At 43.4% G+C, this 14,456-nt stretch overlaps 1 protein-coding gene across 1 annotated transcript in view; it reads left to right on the forward strand.

Moving 5' to 3' along the window:
• Positions 1-14,456, forward strand: part of astn1 (astrotactin 1) — a 352,841-nt gene that overhangs the window by 302,504 nt on the left and 35,881 nt on the right. Inside the window, exons 18-20 of the mRNA XM_041949058.1 lie at positions 2,367-2,644; positions 4,573-4,706; positions 5,678-5,829. Coding sequence (XP_041804992.1) covers positions 2,367-2,644; positions 4,573-4,706; positions 5,678-5,829 — 564 coding nt within the window. The remainder of the gene's footprint in view (positions 1-2,366; positions 2,645-4,572; positions 4,707-5,677; positions 5,830-14,456) is intronic.

Below are 14,456 nucleotides of genomic sequence, written 5' to 3' on the forward strand. Positions count from 1 at the left end.
TTTCTCGGCCTCACTTCTCTCCTGGTTATTTCCTTTGTATCTTTCGGTGGTTTGCGGGGAGCGTTCCAGTGCGCAGACGTGTACTTGGCTCGGGGTCTCCCTTTGTTTTTGTTGCGTTTGGCCTATTTGTACAATTAATGTTCTGATCGGACCCAGGAGCTTTAAGATGAATGGGCTAAAAGCCTGCTTAACAAACAAAACCATATGCCCTCGCAGCAGTTCATAATAAGATATTCTAATCACATAAAAGTTCTGCACGTAGTGGCTATAAGTGCTTTTAGTCTGTATTTTGATGATCTAGGTAAACATACACAAAGAAAGGAAGAAAAAACACACATTTTCTCGCCAGCCCCACACTCTGTTAAAGATATCTTTTTGACCTTGCATTACAGTGAACCCTTTTAGGGCTTTAACAGGAGTAGTGTCTGTTAATTAAGCCCTGAACGGCCTAATTCACCCTATCCTGAATTAACCTCAAACAGAGTGTGTTGTGTGCGTTGGGTCTGCAGGGGCTTTACCACCCTTTATTCACACGATTTAAACTGTAACTCATCAATCATGACATGACTTGGAAAACCCACGAACTTAACGACTCAGTAGGTGTTGGACAAAAAGTGTGCGTCTATTACAGAGGTGTGTGGGAGATGAGTTATAATCATCATGGTGTTAATTACACTCCAGCATAAAAGCAAACACTGAGTATTGTTGTAGCGCTTCTTAATCTCTTTTTAATGACAGTCACCCACATTCAGGTACACACATGAATGTGTACACACATCATTGAGACAATCCATTGACTCTGATGCTCCGTCTCTGGCTTTTGTACTTGAATGCTTAGTTGTATTGTTAGATCATTTAAAAGGAACTGTGAAGCAAAAAATAAACATTAATGCACTGAAATTATTCATATTGCACATTAAGAAAAATGGCCTTCTCTTTACCTTCATTTGTATGCACATGTGTGGTCCCTGAGCTTGTGCGCGCTGTTTTCCCATCATCCCATGGCTCATAAACCTTAGTTGTGTTCCATCACAGGCAGCTCAAACAACGAGCCTATTCCCTAATTGGTGCTTGAGCTTTTAAATTGCTCGCGTTTGCTCACAGCCCGCGGTCTCCTGAAGTGGTCATCTGAAGAATCTCCCCCTTTTAAAAAAGAAAAATAGTGCCAAAGTTCTGCATTAAGCATGGTTCCCTCTATCGCTTGCTCTCTGGCTCCCCTTGCAAATGGACACCCCACTCAGTCTGAGACAAAATATTTTATGGGGAATTCTTGATTCACAAATTTACATAATCCAAAAGTTAAACTGAACAAACTTTTGCAAAACTTTTCAGGAACCTGGTGCATACAAAACTCCACTTTAAAAAAATAAAACTAAACCCTGCCACAATCATTCTCAAGCAAGTTAGATGACCTGCGTAACGACCTTAAGAGATGGCCTTGTGGACCTCCTGAATGGAGTAACACTTTGTCCCGCTTGATGAAAGTTTGCTTGTTGTTACTTGTGTCTCACACAGCTGGAGAATTAGCACTACCAGAGCTTTATCTTGCAGCACCCGTCCTCTAATATCTTCATAACAGTGGAGAATGGAAACTCACATTAATTCACATTTTCTGAATAAATCGAACCAAAACGTTGTGTTTGGTCAGTTCTGAGTTGATCGTGTGTGGGAGCTTCTTTCCTCTGTAACAGTTGTGCTTAGTTTGAATATAAATGGAACAAAAATAAATCAGTGGTATCTAAGATAGCTGCATGTTCATTTCTGCATATGTGCATTTATGTGCCTATTGTGAAAGTAAGAATAAGGAGATGAAAACCCTGGTTTCACCTTATTGGTAAGTATATTTCTAAGTCGTTGGTGCTTTTGAGGAGTCAGTATTCCATAACCATAACCATAAGGAAAAAAATGTTAGTGTCAATAACAGCCTGTAACAGCAATAGGAGCCTTAATACAATGTAAACATTTCATTGTTCAGCACACGTCTGCCCACACTGAGCTCTTTGTAGCTGGAGCTGTGGCCCAAATATTTACACTCCTGCTCATGTATTCTGCCTGTGATGCAGAAAAGCTCAGAAGTCTCCAGAAGGGAACATGGGAACACATTCATGCTTTGTAGTTTTGCCATGTTGTGACAAAGGGAAAAGACAAATCTCTCAATTCAGTTTTTTCATTCCCTTCCTCCCTAATCTCATTGCTCGCATCATGTGACCTATCTAATTAATTTATATGAGTAACAGTAATGTCGTAAAGCTTTTCGACATGACTTTTTGCATTTTCATAGTTTGCTTTTGTGATATTTGCAGATAATACATTTCATCTCTTTAAAAGAACTAACCAACCATTTTTCCCTCTGTCTGTCCTGTCAGGTAACTCGCCTTCGGAGGAGTCGGAGGAGCGCGACAAGGAGCCGAGGACGCTGACGTACCCCGCGTACATCGCCAGCCTGCTGGACACGGGAGCCAAGCGCATGGCGGCCGGCGTCCGAATGGACTGCACCAGCCAGGGCCAGTGCCCGCGCTCTTGTCACCTCTGCCACATGAGCCCGAGGGCGGCGCAAGGACGGCAGCAGTCTGAGCCTGTCCTGCTGCAGATCACCAAGGCCGCACCCATCTATGAGCTGGTGTCCAACAACGAGACCTACCAGGTGTGTACAGTGTCTATCCTATCCTATCCTAACTATCTCGGACTGTCTAACGTCTGAAAACACCAATTTCTCTCAGAGGACATTACATCACTTTCCGTGACACCCTCGAAATTGGCGACTGCGTTCTCTCTCATCCCCCCTGAACTGGATTATCTCGCTTACCTTTCATGTGAATGATTAAAGGAAGCATTTATTGCCCAATGTCCTTGTCATCCCAAAATCAAAGAAGCTTTACTTTGATGTGGAGAATCTAAATGTTTCCTCATCTAAGTTACCTTAACATGAGAGGACAGCAGCTAATCATACAAAGAAATCCAAGCATTAGTATGAGTGTGTGATCATTAAACCTCAGTTAGTCTAATAACTGGTGTCCTGCAGTGAAACCCACCATGTGTTTGTGACTCTCTCCACCCGGGCTGAAAGCTTCCCGGCCTCATTATGATCCAGGTTACAGAAGCAGAGGACTTTAAGGTGTCTTTTCCCTCTCAAGTATCTGGTCTTACTCTGCCGGCAGCATGCTGTGTCATAATCTGGTATCCTGTGCCGCGATATATTTGACTCCATCCATACCGTACGTCAATGCTCTTTTACTCGTCCAGCAGGAAGAAAGGTCGATACTGTGCTGCCCCCCACCACCACCACCCGCCGCGGGGGTGTCATGCTTTCATCTTTTTGCTCAGGCAGACGGATCCAGCTGCTGTTATTGACAAAAGTTGTTTGGAGGTTTCTTGTGCTGGACTGTGCAGCTGCATACTGGTGTAGACACAATGCATAGGCATCACTATTACATATAATTACAAGGGGTGTGTGGATCTGCCTCTGGTGAACTGATGTATCTAGGTATCCTGAATAGTCCACAATCTAATACAAAAACAATGCAGTTATGGTTGTCAGCCATATCATTCTCTACAATTTAATGGAGACTTCATTGAACTGCAAATTAATATTGATTCAGCTCAGATTTGAGTTTTTTTTAAAACTTGTTCCTTTAAAAAAATGGGAAAGTGTTCATTTTGAATACCTACTACAAAAACAACAAAACAATTTCAAGCAGAAAAGACATCCACGCTGAATAAACGCTCCCAAAAAGATCATGTCCTAAGCACTTTTACGACATTTTGACATTCTGTCGTCATCAGGAAATCCTAAAACGTGACGCAGCAGGTTAATATATAGACTTTACTCAAGTCAACTTCCGTTTGGATCCCAGGTCAAGCCAATAAGCTGCATACACATTTATTTATTTCCAATGTTTAACACTGAGCTCTGCTGTTATTAATCACACCACTGTCACATTTTCTATTTATCTCAACGTATTTCTGTCTTTGTGCCGCGGCAACAGCATAATTTGCCCTCTGGGGATCAATAAAGGGTCATCTCAGCTTGTCTTACACTGTAGTCAGCTACATCATAGTAAGACAACTGGAACAGACTTGTTTACACGGAGACAGGACCCATCACTGTTCTATAAACGAGTTAGCAAAGGAAGTAAAAGGCGTGAACAAACAGTGGTACGTTTGAGTAACCCAACGTCGTCCTCTTGTTTCGGCCGCTCCCTGATTAGGAGATGCCAGAGCGGATCATCTGTTTCCATCTCGCTGGCACATCGGCCCCGGCCCAAGCCAGTATGGAAATCGTGCAAATGTTTTATGAGGAGGGAAATGCATTCAACACATTTATGCATTCAACCTATCTAGTAAAGGCATAAAATGCCCGAACATAATGAAAAACATGAGAAAGTACTCAGAGGAAAGGGTTTTTAATATCCTCATTTGAGGCAAATAATATAAAATAGTTAATGTGAGAATAGAATTTCATTGTTACTCTTTACGTTTGAATATTACATGTTCCAATATGACACATGCTTTGAATTTACTTTTGTTTTTGTGTTCTCGCCTCTCTCTCTCGCTCGCTCTCTGTTTTTGCAGGCTCTTCAGGAGGCGATGATGAGCATGCTGTGGTGTTCGGGGAAAGGTGATGTTATCGATGACTGGTGTCGGTGTGATTCCAGCGCTTTTGGCACAGACGGACTGCCCACCTGCGCCCCACTTCCCCAACCTATGTTAGTAACATAGAATAATATTATCTTTCTCCAAATACATCACCCTAAAATGGGTTGCGGTAAATCCCATCCATCATTTTGCTGGCAGAACTCTATATTCTGCTGCAGTGGTCTCAAGTAATGCGCCACCAGGAAGCATGAATCTTATTGCGACCAAATATTACAGGCATGGATACATTACTGAAGGGGCCCTCTGTGCACAAGCACGGGGACCAGAGAGGAGGGGACCGCTTGGCCAAAGCCTCTGTTTGAAGTTTTTGTTGAAACGTCACAGAGCTCAACTAAAGGACACAAAGTCACCACAAATAGATGCAAAACCACTACGAAGTGGCGCAAAACAACTACAAAGAGACACAAGACAACCACAAAAAGACGCAACATGACCACAAAGATGCACTAAACGAATACAGAGAGGTGCAAAACTACGAAACAACCACAAAGAAACACACAACATTTACACAGAGATGCAAAGCAGCCAGAAAAAAAGACACAAAGCAACTACAGATTGCACAACTCTTGTTGTTGTACTCTCTTTCAGTCTGGGTGTCTTGCTCCTGTGTTGGAAGGGGGCGCATTTTATGTATCTGTGCCCAGGGGGCCATTGTCTTATAGTCTGTCCGTGATTGCAACGGTCATTGATTTTGCTTTCTCCTGTCCGGCTTGGGTGTGCTAATCAGTGAAATGAGCTGCTGTATTGATTGATTGACATTAAAACCTCTGTGCATGTGGCTCTCGCTGCCACAGAGCTGCAGAGGGCCGCTCTGGAGTAAGTTAAGTCAGACCTCAGGGGATAAATGGCCTTACTGTTGACAGAAAAGTTTGTGACATTGCAGAATATGTTTTCGCTAGGTTGCAGGTTTGCAGGAACACGAGGGATAATGTTAGCAGTAAATTACAGTAATGAGACGAGTCTGCTGACAACATCTTTCACTCAGTGGCCTGGTTTTGCATCTCTGTCACTCTGTTGCCAGGCTGAAACTCTCCTACACCTACGAGCCCAGCAGCTCATTGGTCATCATGGAGTGGAACCACACTGAGCCTCCAATCGGGGTGAGGATAGTTGATTACCTCATCAGCCAGGAGAAGGTGACAGAGAGGACCGACCACTCCAAAGTTGAGACAGGTACGTCAGTCCAGAACTGCCCACGTCAAGAGTTTGGCCATTGATGGTAAACAACAGTTGGAAAATTGTGGAATAGGCTAATGTTGCCAAGCAACTAGTGATGCCAGTTTTTATAGTGGTCAATAAAAAAAAAGAAGACGGCCCACAAGGTAAAGTCATAAATATTTGCATTCAAGACACCTTAGTTATATAGGACCCTCCACTTGCAGTGACCAAGTGAAGATGTTCTCTTGGACTCTTCCAACCCTCTCACCCTCTGTGTTTCCAGCTTTTACCAAAACAGCAAGAGGGACTGTTGATGTTCTGCGTGTGTAGAGATGGGTAATGAGTAAGTCAGCTGGCTTCGGTTTGTATGGGCAGCTGCTGGCCAGTGTTCATTATTTATGCTGGCTTAAGCCATAAACCCCCAATTTGTCAGCACCATGTGGCCACATAAGCCTAAATTGTTTTATCTAGTCTACCACCTGGAAGAAATCCTGGTCCGAAGGTGAAAAGGGATTCTGTCACTCTGTAGCTCTGCGGTCCGCAAGGAGGAGTTTCTGCATTGTATATGAACATCTTATATTGCTGTTGTCATAGGAACTGCTTGGAACGCTCACTTTTTAAAGCTGTATCATCAGACTGTGCCCTGCAGTTTGGGAAAACTTCTCCTACAAAATTAACCAATAAAAGTAGTCGACAGCACTAATGGTCGGTCAAAAACGAGTGTATTCATGCACTGATCATTTAAATGTTGAGATACGGTATCCTTCTCAACAGGTTTACACATCTGTCTGATTGTTACAGGCGCATTTCAGTTGCAGTTCACGAGGCCTCCACAAGATGGTGTACACCAGTAATACTAACAGACTACTGAAGTATTACAGTATTTAGTTTGTTGGTTGGACTGATTTCATAAAATAATCAGCTTTGTATTCATGCATCTCTATAGATGTTGTTATCTAATGTTGCACTTCAATTGCTTTCAGTGTTGCAAAAATGGAGCCTTGCACACATACTGGTCATGACAATTTAGCCATATGACAGTAAATTCATTGAAATCTGTGAAAAGCTTTTTTCCAAGCGTCTTTTCTTGCTTTACATTTCTTCACTGTTTAATCTATATGGCTTCAGGCCTTTGCTTATTAAGGTATGTTTCCCCCCGTGTTTTCACTAAAAAGAGGAAATCATGTAAGCAGCCACAGGAGCAGCAGGAGTGTGTGCAGCTCTGTCATCCATAACCGAGAGCACGGCTTATTTGGCTGGACCTATATGAGTGGAAGCTGGCAAAACAGGGGCAGTTTATTTTAGCAGTAATGACCCAATCCATAATGGAGGCTGTTACAGTTCCCTAAAGTTTGTTGTAGCTTTAATGAGAAAATAAACTGTATTAGTCACAACACTGAGGGTCATTCATCAATGCGGCAGATTCAGATGGGAGAGGAAAGCATTTTCTTTATGGGACCAGCAGCAATGTTCATTTTAGCTCTAAACTCAAAAATGTTTACCATTCACGTATCTCTTAAAAGGTTGGATGTCAGTGTGCTGTGTAAACTCTGTGTATGCATAAGAGGAGAGGCGCTTCACTCCCCCCTCTCCTCTCGTATTACAAGCAGTACAGTATATATTTCATAGGCCCGTGCTGTAAATGCATATAAACAGAAACCCTGATCACAGGACATTTTTGTGCTTCACAGAATTTTCAAATGTCCTTGATGGGGCCATTGTGCGGCTGTATTTTGCCCATTACGGCGTTTCCTGGAATGTTACTGAATAAAACGCAGAGGGAGGGTTTTGAATATTTCACTGCTGGGGGGGGGGCAAAGCAGACATTAGTAATGGCATCATTACGGCTGCTGTAAAGCAGAGTGTTGCGTATTCAGTTTTTCCCAACATGTCACCTGCTCTTGTCACCGTCCACATGTAACTGGCAAAAACCTGACATGAGGCGTGCTGTACTGCATAGTGTAACAACCTGCGATCTGCCTAAACGCAGCCTGATGTGACATCCAATCCCAAGCCCTGTAGGCTACAGCCACACTGACTTGACAGCTGTGTGTAAGCTGAGCGCCCCCCATTGATAGCACACTTATTTAGCTCCTTTTATATTGAAACATTGTCAGTGTTGTGCTGTTAGGATGAGTTCTACAATATCAGCTTTCTATAGTTTTTCATTTCGGATCATGTTGGAGTGAAGTGCTGAATTATGCAACGTGATGGACCACTGTGGACATGATCTCCTGCTGAGATAACAATACAGAGTCTGTTCGCTGCGGCTGAAACACAAAAAGTAACCAATGCATATTGCTGGATCCAACCCATTTGATAGAGATTCAGTAATTTGATTCAACACTTTGTTTTCAGGTATTGGATCATATTTTCCTTGGGGGCATTTTAGGATAGAAAGCCTGGATTTTAGTGGATAAAGTGTGTGCTGTTTTGTAATGCTGAAGCACATAAAAATATTCCATTTGAAGCGGTTTTGAAAGAAAAGCATAATAATGATCTTATATCGTTATGCGCCGTGCCGCGGCAAAAATAAGCTGCTGGCTCCCTCACTGCTCATTGTGTGTGTAGAAGCACAGCATCACTACCATCGTGAAACAAGATTTTTACACAGGGACTCTCTTCAGGGCTCGGCCTCATGCTCACAGTTTGCAGGTGTTACGAACACAGCTGGAGTTAGGCAGCAAAAAGAGTCGGTTTTATGGTGAATCAGGGTTTTGATGAGGGGGTGATGGAGGAGGCAGAAGAGCAGGGAGACTGGTAGGTGAGTGGTGATGCTGGAGCGATGGCGAGGCAGCTTAGTCAGTATGAAACACAAGAATAATCACTAAGAATAACTAGATTTGGCCTCAGAGTGGAACTGCTGCAAGGTGGCAGGTGTGCAGACTGGAAGCGGAGATGAGTTGATTGCAGGCAGGTGTGTGTGATAAGCAGAGCTGGGACACACACACTCACACACACAGACGAGACATAAACAGAGAGACAGACAGGAAGTACTGGGAAGACGGGGAAAGGGAAAACACAAGGAAACACTAGGAATCTTCTGGGGGGTTCAGCCACAGCTGTAACAACAGGCGCCTCATGTCAGCTGATACTGTACACTTACCTGTATTTCCAAACAAAATTACAAGTACCACAAACTAACTGCTACATGAAACCTGGGCCTTTTGGGGCCCCTGGAGATTTGAGGACTAGGGGCCGTCTTTATTCTTCGTCAGTTAGCTGCTTCATGTTTTTGTCCCTCTTGGAGTAGAGAAATGGAAAGCGCGCCATCAGTCGAACCTCCGCGCTAATTTACAGCGACTGCAGGAGGACGACCGCAACTTTAATGCAGGGGAGCACTTTGACAAGCAACAATGAAATATCACTTTAATGGCAAATATGACCTTTCAGTTGCTGTTTTGGAATTTTGGAACATAATTTCTTCCCGTGCCCTTTGAACAAATCGCCTGTGGCAGCTCAACATTACCACTGTGTTCCATAGCCGAACAAAACAAACGCTTGTCCCATCCCCTAATTTGTGCTGTCAGAGTGATAAACAGAGAAGATGAAAACGGTAGATGCTCAAGCATCCAGCATGCCTCTCTGTGGTTGAGGGAGAGCATTCTGGGGCTGCAGTGCCTTGATGCAATGTTTACTTCGACTTAAACTTCAAACAAACTTCTTATCTGGCCGCAGAGTCAGTCTTTCAGGCATCAGAATCGTACTTTGGTGAAACATCAAAGTTTACAGCTTTTGGAAGGAGTTAATCATGATCAGGCATATTGAAAGAAACATCATTCCTGTGACGCAACAGGAACTGCTCCAGTCAGAAGCACAGATTAAGTCATTACAGCTGAAATAACCTGCTGATGTCTCTTTGTTGTTATCAGTGAGCGGTTGATACGGAGATAGTCAAGAAGAATATTCCAATCAGATAAACAGTCTTACAGGAATGGTCTTATGTCTAACGAGAGCCTGGACAACCATGGAACTTATGGCAGTGTTTTCAGGGAAATTAGCGCTGGTGCTGGGCAAGAAGCTCAGAAACTGTGGCACAGGAATATTCCACCCATGGCTGGATTGTTACTGACATGCTGAGCTTTTCCAGTTTACCAATTCTGTCTGAATAAGACAATGCTTGTTTCCACGGTTAGTCATCCTCATTAAACTAATGGAGATTATTTTCTTACACAAGGTAATGTCTTTACTATCCCTTCAGCTCCTCTAGCTCCACGCAGTGATCATTTCCAGCCAGTTCCATAGCTAATTACTCGCTCTCTCTGGGGCCCGGGCCCTTAAAAGATGGCATAGATATTATGCTATGTTCTCTCTGGAAACAAACAGACTCCAGCCTCTTCATCAGTTGCTTCAAAACAAACCCACAGACACAACACTTGCCTTAGAGGTATAATCCATCACTGCAAAATAGGAGCAGAGGACGCATTTATCAGACTTTACTTGTTTGTTGCCTAAAGCCCCGTTTTGTTCACTCTCCACCACCTGAACCGCACGACACTGCACTGTTAAAGAAGCTGAGTTTACCACTACTCTGGCTGTGCTGCTTGAGCAGTCTTTGAGGGTAAAGGGGCCTTTCATGCGTAATGCGTGCCTCAGGCTGTTTTCTGCTACTTTTAGCTGAGTAACTTTTGCTTTATGGCAGAACATCTCCAAATTCTCTCATTTTCAGGTACTCTGGACCTTGCTTGTGATAATAAATACTGTTTCTGTATGATTAGAAAGTACCATTCTAAAACAAAGCATCCATGCATATTTCGTGTAGGGGATGTTTTAGAAAGAGGAAAAAAGTTTGAGTTTTATGACTTGAGTAATACTCAAAGGTTGATGTCCTGGAAAAACTACTTCAGATGTGTTACTATGTTATAAAACAGCGTTGGACACAGTCATTATCTATTTTAATAATGCTGGACTATACCTGGAGCTTATTTATTTATTTATTTATTTAGATGATGCTAGAAGTAGTACATGAGAGATTACGATCTGGTCCAATGAAGACAAAAGACCTGTACCTTTCTGCTGCAGCACATCGATGCTGGCGATGAATCAAGTCCACCCTGCGCTGTGAAAGGCCTCCACGTCAGTTTAGGACCGTTTTAAGTTCAGGCAGCTGTTTTGACTTTGTGACCATAGAGAGATATTTGTTGTTGTGTTGTGTTTCTTCACTTTAGAAGAAGCTTCTCTGATGGGAAATTTTATAGCACAACTTATTTTGGAAAGATGCCAAGAAAGGTTTTCTTTCTTATAAAGTGTCTGCCTGTGAGATATCATACAGTAAAATACACATTCTCACGACCGTAAAACTACTATGAAACTACTAAAAGAGGTCTTCACCTTTAAAATGCCATGAAGTAGAGTTGCAATAATACTATTTCCAAGCTGTATGACATGATTTGCTCTAGTGCCAGGATGTGCAAAAATTGTGTTGCTTCCCTAGGCTCCATTCTGTTTTTTCAGCATGAAGTTTGGCATGTACAGCTCTGATGGCAGAAATTAGCACGTACGAGAGCTGATATCACAAGCACGCCAGTCAAACACAGCATGCAGGAACATACACAGCAGTAAGTACGGCAAGGCCTGAGGGGAAAACGTGTCAGTCACCACCCACGCTGCTCCACACGTCACATGTTGTCACAACTCATATAATTTCGGCCACATGAGGGCAGCAGAACAAGCCACAAACACAACACTGACATATTATCAGAAACTTGTTGTGGAGAAAGTGTTAATCAGGCAGACACAGAGCAACATTAATTCACGTTTGGAGTCATGCTTCAGTCCGTATGACCAAAGCCCCTTATTCTCTCTCCTTTTAGCTGTGTTTGTCCTCCACTATCTCCTGAGGGAAATATCTGGCGTTTGCCAGCTATGTCGCCACTGTGTTCTCTAGTTAACCACCTTTGTCTGTCCGACGTTTGGTGCTGAGCAGATGGCGTACAGTGGGTTTATCTTTGCTTTTTTGATGATAACAGCTGCCTGCTGCTGCTGAAAACTTGACAACGAGAGGAATGAGACTAAATCAGCTGAATTTTAGGGCAGTAAAACCAAATCGACAAGCTCGAAGCCACTGCAACACTGTGTGGAGCTGAGGGATTGTTGCTACATATGTGCTTATTTACTCTGTTGCTAATATGATATTTATTAGTGCAGCTTTAAGTTTGTAATGCTTCCATCTTAATGGACGTGGTTGCTAGCTTGATTATATCCAGTGCAAAAGTCGAGTAGGTGGGAGAAGGTGACGGTTCTGTCAGAGAGTGCAAAGCTGTGCTGGTTCCCAGAAGCAGCATGTGCCCGGGCAGACTCTGTGCTGAACTCAAGAACGCCATGCTACACATGATTAATTCATTTTTTTGGCCAGCACTAATGTGCATAATAAACATAGTTTTGCCTAAATCATAAAATATAACTGCGAAAGAAAAGAGTTCCCTGGTATATGAAGAGAATGATGGAGAGATGGATGTGACCCTCTTATGTTTGCTGATGGCTATCCAAACACTTCCACCCACTGGAAAAGACACATAAAATATGAGAGAGCTGAGAGCTGAACACAAAACTTTCTCCTGGAGAGCAATGAGCCGGCACTGCATCCAGAGAAACTAAAGCCGCATCGCCTCCTTCAAGTCGCTCAGACAGCAAGGAGATAACGTATAGGTCTGAGGAGTAAAAGTTCACTGAGATCACATTCCATAACTTCTGGGTGCTGAACTTGTCAAAACTTTTAACAGCTACCTCTCAGCGCCATTTGGACTCTCCGATGTGCGAAATTGCCCGGCACAGCTCTAATTACACTGAGTAAAAGTTATCCAGCTCTGGTTGGTGTGACCCACATGCATTAAATGCTAAACGGAATGCGTTTCTATAGCGCTTTTCTGGTCTACCGACCCCTTAAAGCACTTTACAACCATGCCACATTCACCCATTCACACGCACACTCACATCAGTTCAGTTCAGGACACTTTGACACGCAGACTAGAGGAGCCAGGGTTCGAACCACCAACCCCCTGAGCGACCTCCATCCCTATAGGTGCACTCTGTAGGAACTGGGCACCTGTTGAATTCACACTCCCAACAAACAGGGGGAAGCACATCACTAGAGTCGTACTCCGCTAGCACAGGAGCTTTGGACCGCCAGGAGGAAGAGTGAGGAATGCTGGCGAGGAGCGCCGCTGGAATGGGCACCAGAACCAGAACCAGAGCGGGGCAAGAGGGCAATGTAACCAGGCACAGCAGCCTCCCAGTAGACAATCCCTTCATTTCTGAATGTTTTAAACTAAACATACTGCACCCTTGAAAGAAGACAGATGACAAATGCTCGATTGCTTTGGAGAGCACACCCTGACGTGAACATGCAGGCAAAGGTGGCCGGGCAAGGATGCCGTGTTGAGTTACGAGAGAGGGGAGGGAAGGGGAGAAAAAGACCACCAAGGAGAGAGGAGAAGTGAGGGAAAGAGAGGAGGAAGTAGAAGACAGGAGGGAGGTTGAAAAAGACGGAAAGTTCTGGAAAAACAAATGTACAGTGTGGTTTTGATTTCAGCTGTCGGTCTCCTGTCATCTCGAAGAATCAGTCTTACGTGAGCTGATGTACAATTCTCCACAGATCTCCTCTTGGCTGCCGCTCTTTCCCTCTCTTTGCTTTTCCTTCGCCACTCCCTCATCTCTCCTCTCATCTCTTTCTTATCTCCTCTCTTTTAATCTTTTTCTGACCACCTCCCGTTTACCTCCTCTGCTGTGCTCATTTCTTCCCCTTCATTTGCCCCTTCTCTGGCCTCCTCTCACTTTTCCCTTTTCTACCTGCTTCTTTTCTCTCCTTGCTCTTTCTTTCCCTCATTCTTCATGCTTTCCTGTTTTCCTTTTCTTTCGATCATCTATTCTTTTTTTTTTCCCAAAAGGCAACAAGACAGGGTCAAACATGGGTCAAACAGCATTTGCTGGATGAAAAGTCCACACGATATACAGCCAGCCTGCAGTCAAAACATTTTCAGGCAACCGTGTCTGTTTAAAGTACAGTAATATAGTGCTTAGGAGCTCTAAGGCCATTAAAAGTAGTTTTTCATCACCACCTCCCGATGACAAAGGAATGATGAAACCCCCTGCTCCATGGATGAAGGCTGTATTCACAACATTATGTTTTACAGGATAATAAATTAGGAGTTATGATGGATGCGTTGCAGTATCTTTGCACCATCTTTAATGATACTAGAACAGGCAGTGATGCAATGTGGCAATATAGATCAAATGGAATCCCTGTTCTAGATAAGTGATAAAGGAAATCCATCAACCAGAATATATGGACTTGCTTTCTGCAATCGTGGACATATATCAGTGGAAGATATTTTAATAAATAAATGTCCTGCCGGCCAGCTATGGTCGTGGTGATTATAACGGGCCTCATGATTTTGATTCTGTATAACTTTAACGAATGCCATCAATCTCCCTGAACTTTCAGACAAAATGAATCTGATATGTGGTGTGTTCATTTTGCACGTTTTTAAGAGTATCCTCCCTCCCACATTTCAAAATTTAACATCTTCTCTCTTAAAACAGAGACAGTAAAACAGCATGCTGTTCTGGTCCAAATGTGGGATTGTCAAAATGCGATGAATGAGGAGATAGTGGTTGCTCTACATCCAAAGTTACTTTCTGTT

Source organism: Chelmon rostratus, chromosome 12 (assembly GCF_017976325.1).
Source record: "Chelmon rostratus isolate fCheRos1 chromosome 12, fCheRos1.pri, whole genome shotgun sequence".
Lineage (NCBI taxonomy): Eukaryota > Metazoa > Chordata > Actinopteri > Chaetodontiformes > Chaetodontidae > Chelmon > Chelmon rostratus.